The sequence below is a fragment of the Vigna unguiculata genome, chromosome 3, assembly GCF_037176805.1.
Source record: "Vigna unguiculata cultivar grain cowpea cultivar isolate G323 ecotype 2 chromosome 3, ASM3717680v1, whole genome shotgun sequence".
Classification (NCBI taxonomy): Eukaryota; Viridiplantae; Streptophyta; class Magnoliopsida; order Fabales; family Fabaceae; genus Vigna; species Vigna unguiculata.
This window is the reverse complement of record NC_140794.1, coordinates 13,114,540-13,124,723: the sequence shown is the minus strand read 5'-3', so window position 1 is coordinate 13,124,723 and position 10,184 is coordinate 13,114,540. Positions and strand designations below refer to the sequence as shown.

General features: G+C 28.6%; 1 protein-coding gene across 1 annotated transcript; it reads right to left on the bottom strand.

The window, feature by feature from the left end:
* Nucleotides 1-774: 774 nt before the first annotated feature.
* Nucleotides 775-3,096, bottom strand: LOC114179776 (WAT1-related protein At1g25270-like). Its single transcript, XM_028066232.2, has 7 exons — nucleotides 2,821-3,096; nucleotides 2,649-2,711; nucleotides 2,452-2,568; nucleotides 2,095-2,344; nucleotides 1,719-1,877; nucleotides 1,353-1,504; nucleotides 775-1,224 (listed from the first exon to the last, which is right to left on the bottom strand). Exons 1-7 carry the CDS (start codon nucleotides 3,012-3,014, stop codon nucleotides 1,029-1,031), a joined length of 1,131 nt encoding a protein of 376 aa, XP_027922033.1. The 5' UTR covers nucleotides 3,015-3,096; the 3' UTR covers nucleotides 775-1,028.
* Nucleotides 3,097-10,184: the final 7,088 nt, after the last annotated feature.

Here is a 10,184-nt window from a genome sequence, read left to right as displayed (position 1 = left end):
ATGAAACAAATTAAAATTTATTTTCATTTTATTCTTAAAAAAGGTATCATTTATTACATTCCTACCACAATCCAACTAGCATATATTTTTCAAAGATCTTGAAAAACTTACAATGAGTCTCATCTTTGTAAATTAAGCATTTGAGAGGTTCATGCTCCACCTTAAAGGATGTTGAGATATATTATTATGGTTATTTTTATCGTTTATTATTATTACCTTTACTCAACATATTTAAGAGATATATTTTTAGCCTGATTATATATGAATATCTTATGATATATATTTATATTGATAGCTTGGTACCAACGTTTTCTGAGAGAAGTTGGACAATTCAAAGTGAAAAATAAAGCAAAATTGTTATTCACATTTAGTGGGATAAAAGAATAAGACTTTATAAGCTCTATTTATTAGAGCTACCGGTATGAATTGTGATAAGTTGACAATCATATTCTTTTATACAATCATTCTTTTTTCAGTTTTTTATTATATAATTTAATATGTATTTTAATTAAATATCTTACTTTAATATTTTGTCATTAAAAGAACTTTCCAAGTGATGACATATGAAAAAAGATCTCAAGATATTTTTTTTTTCATGATACAAAGTGGCAGGATACTGTATCACACATAATAATAATATTACACCACATATTTGATCTTAGTAGAATCATTTATTTATTTTGTTGTAATTTAAATAAAAATGTACTCTGTATAATTGTATATTGCTTACTAACTATTTAATATAATTCATGCAAAGATCGGTCCATCACACCAAAATAAAAATATGTCTTTGTTCCATATATTTCTATAAGCTATAACTATAACAACACGGTGTTGTGCAAGGTAGAGAAACATGAGAGACTGCATCATAACTACATCTGAAACTATACATTTATTTAACAAAAAAAAAAAAAAAACGTTGGTGAGGTACTGTCCATGCGTTCCTACATCAATTCCTTCCCACAATTATTTTCAATGTCATTCATTCAATGATCACCATTTCCAAAGATTCATTAAAGAGCCTTCGGTTACAGTGTTGCTTTTATACTATTCACCTGGTTATTGCTAACATGCTCATTCTTATCGTTGGCAGACACGACAACAACCTCGGTCCTTCTTAATTCTGTCTCCGAAGACACCAAATCGGTTGGTGGTTTCATTTCTTTGCTTTTTCCCCACAGCACCATGTACAACCCACACACAATTAGCGCTGCGCCAACTACACTGATCATATTTAAAAATAAATAAAAATCAGTCACGCACACGACAGAAATTAATTAATTAACACCATAATCTTCTATTCAAGGAATATTTATTAAGGGAAAAAATGGTGGAAAAGAAAGAGTGCATACGTTCCAAGGTATAGTTTATTTTGTAACAAGAGGGAAGCAGTAGGAGCCACGATCACAAGGGCAAGGGGGTTGAACACAGATGCATATAGTGGACCTCTCTTCCGTACACACCATGAAGTTACAATATTCACAAATACGGTCACCGCAATTCCCTGCCACAAAATTTTAGTTCCAAAATATAAGAAAATGCTAAATTTCCATTTCATTTTGGAGTTTGTTAAAGTATGAGAAAAAAAGAAGAAGTCAGAAAGAGAACGCAATAGATACGGCATGTACTAATATATGATGAAAAATGGAAATATGAAGAAAATAAAGTAAAAATGAGTAAATATTTAGAAATTGAATAATGGTTATTAATTAGCGTACCGAATAGAGTGCGGACAAAATCCTAATAGCTGAAGGTAACTTCCATTGATTCCAATCTTTTTCAAAACAAAGGGCAAAGAGTGTGGCTTGTAGTGCCGCCATTGAATTCATTAACGATGTACTTGAGTGGTGCCTTGGATATTCCTTACTCAGCTTAGCCTATTGTACATACACATGCTTCAACATTGAAAACTATCTAAAACCAACATTTGTATGTAGTGATCTTTAATGTATTTTTAATATAATGTATTGAAAGTAACAATATAATGTATCTTTAATATTAAGGAGAATATAGTACCAAAACATCCTATGAAGATTCTGAACTTGATGTAACATGTGTATACATATATATATAAAAGCAAAAGGAAAGTTATACCTGAATGATGAGCCATAGTGAAAAACTGAAGCAACATCCAATACCACATAGAACACCAATCCACTCTTTTCCATCTGATGCTATTATCTGAGTGTTGTGTTTTTTATGCATAAGATTAATGTCAATATTCTTCCAAATATTTATTTCTACCCCTTTCAAGAATGACAGCATCATTGACCCGCTAACTCCAATTATCGTTCCCATCACCTTAGCTTTCCCTGCTGCGGTATGCAAATTTAACTTTTCGTAGCTAAAAAACGAATCAGAAATCACTTCACTGCAATAGTTCTGAATTCTCTCTCCCACAAAAGTAAAATAGCACATGAGTTTGGAAAGTGGTGAGTGGTGACTACATACCCGCAAAGGAAGGAGAGGATGAAGGTGACCACAGGAATCATGTTTAGAATAGCGTTAGCATATGTTGCTGATACCAGCGCTACCGCGGTGAAAAAAAGATTCTGGAATAAACTCCCTCTGTTCATTTATATCATCAACAATTCAAGTTAATTATTGTACCAAAGAGGTGAAGAATGAATAGTTTGCATGAACCATACCCAAATAATCCGCAAAAAAATGTCATCACGAGCACCCTCCATGTCAACTTTGGTCTGTTCTTTCTGCATTGATCATCAAAATAAAAGAAAAAAAAAAACATTTTATCCAAAGATGGATAAACTATGATGCGAAGATTATGAAATAAAATAAAGGTATGGTGTGTAAATTCACCTTTCGAAAATAAAAGCAAGAATAACAGTGATAGCAGCTCCCCAAATGTGACGGTAGGCACTGAATACTTTAATGCTCATTCCATCAGTTATGGCGAGGCTAGCAATGACAGTATTTCCAGCATATGCAACCTGCACCAGCATCATCAGCAATGGAGGCTTCAACTCTTGCACCACTTTCACTGTACGGTTCATTGTGTTAGCTTTTTTAAGTTGGTTTCTTTGATGAAGGAAACAAAGAAAACGGAAAAATAGGGTTTATTGACTATCAATATTAATTATGTAATCCGCTGACAACTATTTATTTAGTTATGTATCATTAATTGACGGTTTTGAGATGTTACTTGTGAAAGGTTTATAATATGTGTTTCTTTAATTAATACAAATTATTGTTCTTGTCAAATAATAATATATGTACATGGTCACCTCTTAGATACGTTAGAAGACGTTGGGAAATATAAGAATGATTTAATCGTAAAGCTGGAAGTGAGACTTAACTCTCTTCAACAAAATCATGAAATAAGTTTTCTTTTTTGTGTTATATGTAAAAGGATTAAAGCATTAAAAATGTTTTATCATTAATATATTTATTTATTTGTGGATAAGAGAAAAATTAATACGTCCAAAAATAAAACAATCTTCATATTTTTTATACTTAATAAATTAAATAACATATGGTATGGTTTAGAAAAATGTCGCTCTTAATTCACGTAATGGGGAAGAAAATGAATGATTTTTTTTTAATCCCCTCTGTAGCGAAAACTTGCAAGAAAAGGAGGGAGGAAGAAAGAATCACTTTTCTATTTCTCTCTTTAATGAATACCAAACTAATATATATACGTATGCACATACGTCATACGAAGTAAAATTATATATTAAAAGTAAAATGTAATTTCTTAAATGAATTTTATAATACGAAATATATAACAGATAATATAACATTAACTTTACAAATGCATTTAGTGAGAATTTATAAATGTTTTAGAAGGTTTATATATAAATGATATAGCTTGTTTAGTATATAAACATATCCAACATAAAATTTACAAAATTTTAAATTTATTATTTATTTTTCATTTGGAAATTTGAATATGATAATATGCAAATAGGCACCACACAAGTTGTCTGAAAAGCTGGTAAAAAAAAATGCACAAAGACCGTAATTTATTCAGAACACATAAGCCTAAAATGCAACGAATTGTAAATATCCTCTACAGATTTTTTTTTTTAATCAGATATGTTTATCAGAATAATTATTTTGTAATGTTATACGTGTCAAGTGATTATTTATAATAAAGAAAAATTAGGTTTATGAACTGGCTGAATGTCAACGTATACCTAATTATGAAGTTAATGTTAAGACAAGAATCAGAGAAAAATGAATATTAAGCATGTGCTGAAAGGTTAAATGAGGTACAAAAGCAACTCTTAACATCACGATTACAACAATAATTAAAAATAAATAAAATAAAAAGGTAGTATTACTACTATAATTTTTTTAAATTTGTATAGTTTTTACTCTAAGTTTTTTTTTTCTTTTTTTTTATAAAAACTCGTAAAAAATGAATCTCTTACAAATTTTCGTATGAAGTTTGACGATTCCATGAACTATTTACAGAGAAATTTTATGAAATACAATTTACATCAAGCTTTGTGGTCTTCGATAACAAATATAATATGTTGTATCTAATCAATGCTGTAGTCTGTACTTCAAATTACAAAATAGTGTTATCCCTAAGATAGCTATTTAGTAGCCAATGGCTTAACTTATAAGTTCTTAAAGTTGAAAATCGTTTGTTTATCAAACAAATTAGGATTTAATTAAGCAACTAATTTCAGTAAGGTTCTCCTCAAGCTCACCATCATTAACAAACTTTTATATTAATCTTGTTCTTTTACGAATCTTTCATTTTCTTGAATTATATTTTCTCATCTATATACAAGAACATAGGGAATTAACTTCATAATGTAGCTCGTTCTTGAGCGGACACTAGAAACATTATGTGTTGGTGATTTTTTATATGCAAGCATTAGTCAAATAGTAGAAGCAAATTTATTCTTTTATAAATAAAAGGCTTGCATAAGCCCGGTTCATGCTAAGTCATAAAAAGCTTATTTTTTATTTATAAAAGGCAAGCATAGCCAAGTCCACGTTAAGCAATAAAACATTCCATTTTTATAAAGTTCTAATACAAGTAGGGATGTCAACGGGGCGGGTAGGGTACGGGTAGTAGTTCCCCCGTACCCTACCCGCTAAATAAATATCCGCTCCGTACCCGTACCCATATCTGTCGGGTATCCGTTATGCGGGTACCCGTCTATTTTTTTCATATCCGCGGGTATCCACGGGTACCCGCGGGTATTTACAAAAATATTTAAAATAATAATTATTTAACCATAATTATTGTTTGGATCAACAAGTTCCCTTTCTCCGATTGATTCTTAAAAAACAAACAAATAAAAAATCACTACCAATTTATATTGTAGTTTATTTTTGAATAAAATATTAAAGAAATTACTAACTTCATCAATATCCACCTCTTGTAACATTGTATAAAGTTTCATGTTGTCCAATTTTAATCTAGAAGAGCCTTAAAACATAAGGAGTTCAGTAAAAATTTCTAACAATCACTTAATTAAAATATCTAAGTAAAAATGTTAATTTCATTACCTTCCATATTGGTCCATAACCAGTCTTAGAGACACATCAATGCCTCCACAGTATATGGAAGTAATTTACTCATTTGTGGAGTAAGAATCTGACCACATTATTGAATGAAGACTCATAATGTTTTTACTAATATATATATATATATATATATAAATTTTCTGAATTAAAGTTTGTACTAATATAATGAAGACTCATAATGTTTTGACTCATTTGTGGGGTAATAATTTTTCTGAATTAAAGTTTAGCGGGTACGGGTATCCACGGGTACGGATACTATAATATCCATACCCGCCCCGTTAACATGCGGGTATCAAAAATACCCATACCCACGGGTAGCGGGTATCCATTTTTAATATCCATTTTCTACCCGTTGCGGGTTTTATCCGCGGATACCCGCGGGTACGGATTTTTTTGACATCCCTAAATACAAGTATGAATGAAGCATCTATTGGTTGATACATGAAAGAAATCATTATGAGTATTGGATCAAAAGCGACTTGAGATTTTTTATGTTCAATTCATTTTTTCATGTTCTTGTGGTAGGGTTTAGGATTGCTTTGTATGTATGGGCATGCAATGTTTTTAACCTTTGTGTTATTTGAGTATGTTAGGATTATGCACAGTAGACTTAGTATGGGAGAAGAAACCATAAAACTTTAATTTTTGTTTTCTTTTATTTGTATTGTGTATATGGGTTGAGGTAACCCAATTATCTCATTAATTTAATTTATTTTTGCCGATAAAAAAAATTTATAAAGTTCTAATGTCGACCTAGTCATGTTAAAAGAAAAATCTTATTTATAAAGAAGTAGCGTCGGTTAAGCCACACTAAATAATAAAATAAAATTAAAATTTTATTTATATTGGTATAGAGTTTGTTATGTTGATGCCGAGTAATAAAAAAAATTAATTTTTATTTATGAAAGGTAGAGTTGGTCAAACTCATACTAAAAAGTAAACAAAAGTAATTTTAATTTATAATGAAGTAGGGTTGGTCATATTCACGCTAAATATTATAATGAATATGTCCTTAGCAAAGAAAGGAATGTCTCTCACTAATGTACTCATTCTCCCTATGTCTATCTAAATGCAAACTATCAGTAGCATACCTATAAGAACTCATCTTTTAAAAACAATGTTGAAAACACAGAATTTTCTTAAGAAAAAACAAAGAGTTTGAAATGAAATTTCTAAAGAAAAATTAGAGTGGAAGTTGAATTTCGTTCGCAAGTTGTGTGAAATGAATATGTCCTTATAAAAACACTGACCTGAATTTAGTTTGCAAGTTGAAAATACGGTCCTTGTAGTTGTTTTGATGAGTTGGCTATGGTATTAAAGTGTTATGTCTTTGGTCAATCCTACTCAAATTACTCACTGTTTATATTGCATAAGGGGTATCTCTATGTCCTAGCCTATATGTGGATGATTTAATTATTGTAGAAAATAATATTTTAGCCATCAAATTTTTAAAGCTTTCTTAAGTGTTTGTTTTCATATGAAAGACTTTGGAGTCTTAGAATATTTTTTGGAGTTGGAGGTAGCACGTAATCCCAAGAAAATCTGTTTTTGTGAGAAAAATATGCATTGGAAATCATTAAAGACACATGTTTATTAGATGTCAAGCTTGCAAATTTTCAAATTAAATAACATCATAAGATAATATTGGCTTATGGTATATCTCTTGAAGATCTGAAACCCTTTTGAAGACTAATTGAGTGATTATTCTATTTGTTTCTGATTAGACATGATGCTGCTTACTTTGTACACATTTTATCTTGGTTTATGCATAAACTTTATGAAGAACATTGAACATCCTTAAGGATTATTAGATATTTGAAGTATTCTACTTCAATCTTAGAACTACATGATGGTATTATTCGAATTGAGAGTACTACATACTTACAAGACATTAGTTGGGTTATGCTTCTTGATTTTTCTTTAGTATCTTGAAAAACTAAGAAAGAATAAATGGTCTATCACTCTTTTCCAGAGCTTGAATATCGCTCTATGATGACAATTATATGTGAAATAAAATTGCTCAAAGAATTTGTTGGTGATTCAAGAGTTATAGTTCTAATGGGATGTGAATGCATTCTGATAGTCCATCCATATTACATATAGGTCAAAGTTTAGTATTTTATGAAAAAATAAATAATTTTGAAGTTGATTGTCATTTTGTTAATAATAAGAGGAGGACCAACATCATTTATCCCTTGTACCTTCCTACTACAATACAGTTACCAAACATTTTTAAAGGTCTTTTGGAAAAAGAAAAATACAATTTGAGTCTTATTTTTACAAATTAGGTTAATGTTCCAAATTAAGGGGATATTGAAAGTATTAAGATATTATCGTTATAGTTATTTATTATTATTACCGTTTTGCATTATACTTAAAGGGATATATTTTTAGCCTGATAAGCATCAGCTTGATAACTAAATAAGTATGGATTCTCTTCCCCTAAAATTTATCTTTATTAGCTGTTTCAGATTATACTGCGTCAATTTCCTTCAAAATTGAGGGATTGTATTATCTATGCATGTAGCCAACCCTCATAATTGATTCTTCAAGAGCTTTGAATTCGGACCCTTCAGACATACATTTTTATGGTGCGACAAAGTCATAGGACGGGAAAAAAATAACTTAACTAATTCAACTTTATTCAAATAAAAATAGCTGAACTTAATAGAAAAATTGAACTATACTATTTATTAGTTTAAGTTTTGAAAAACTGAATTCATAACTGTTAATTACTCACATAAGTGCACTACACTCTTCTTTTATTTTTCTATTGCTGCAAGCGAAACTGATTCCTATCGGTGACAGTCGATTCTCATGGAGACTCAATATTATCCACACCAGTCATGTAAGTTTTTATTTTACCAGCAATAAAAAATATGAATTGAATATGCTAGCAAATACACCAACAGACAAAATAAAGGATAAATATTCACATTCTACAATAAATTAACAACCGCAAATCCAATCAAAACAAACTTCCGAATAGAATAACAAGAACTTTTACATCAAAGTTTCCACAGTATCGACCTCCGAAACTAAAATCTTAAGAACATGTAAGTGTAACACATCCTTTAACTGAATATTTTTTCTTTTACAATATTATCAAAATTTATTTTTTATATACCTAACTAAACCAATTACAATAAATTACAATAAATTATCCGTCACCGGAATTTTTCATCAATTTAAAATTCGGTTTGGTAGACCCGAATGTTAAATGGATTTTTCGTTTTTTAGTTTAATTTAATTAATTTTTAATTTTCATATTTTGTAAGAATAATACTTTTTTTAAAGAAATTGATATTTGAAAACAATAATATTCTTTTGCAAATTGGTTAATAAATTGTTTAGCATATATTTAATTTACTAATGAAAGTTGTTGATGTTGTGAACAGTTAATTTCTAGCTAAAACTAAATAACAACAATAGTAATAATAAACAAGTAATAGTAATATATATTTTTAAAAGGTTGTTTGTAAAAGAATTACAATTATTAGCGATAATTCAAATTTATTTACAAAGTAAATATAATAAAATTAATTTTTATTTATATGAAATTAATAATAGACTTATAAATATCTAAATATGTTATATTTAGAAACAAAATTGTAAATAAATATAATACTTTTAAGAAAAAGATGTAAAAATATATAAATTTAAGACATATTTTTGTAGTTTCGGATTTAATTTTAGTTACATAAAATAAAAATATATAAAATAATAAAAGTTAATATATTTTACTAATTTTTAGTTAAATAATTAATTTTTAGTTGCATAAATTTAAGTATTAAGATATATTAATATTTTGATTTTGATTTATTGAAATATTATACTTGTTTTCAATAAGATTTCTGAATACAAAACTTATCACGTTGGGTAGGATTTTATAGTTTCCTGTACACTTTTAAAAATTATTTCATTAACACTTTTACATTATAAAAGTTAGATTATTATAATTATATACAATAAAATTAGTGCAATTTATTTAGTTAAAAAATAGTGTATTTTGGTACAGTGCAAATCAATTTCAAAATAGTACAGTTCAGATAAAAAAATATATAGTGTAATTCGATTCAAAATTAGTGTTATCTAATTCAAAAATGGTTCAATAATAGTGTAATTTAGTTCAAAAGAAATGTATTTCAGTTAAAAAATAATGTAGCTCAGTTCAAAAATACTGCAATTAGGAAAACAATTCAACTTATAACAATTTAATTCAGTTCATATTATAGTACAGTTCAATTCAATACAATTTAGTTTAGTTTAGTTTCTTAAAATAAAAAATAGTTCAGTTCAATTCATCTGAACTATTTTTCAGTTCAGTCCAATTCATGTGAACTATGTTTTAGTTCAGTGTAGTGTTTAACAATGCAGTTCAATTCGATTCATTTTGGCCTGTCTTAATTAGAAGGTCTCTGTATAATTTCTTAATTAGGAGGAATAATGCTACATAATGTATGGAATGATTGAATTAACCTCTGTTATCGTTCAATACTTAACTCAAACAAAGCTAATTCGGTAGATAACTAAAATTTTCAAAACAGGAATTCGACAATTGAAAAATGTCCCAAGAAATAATATACTGATTTCACGTTCGATCATGTGCAAATTTAACCGTATAACCAATGTGGAGTACCACTATCATGTGTCTTTGTCACATCAAAACATCAATG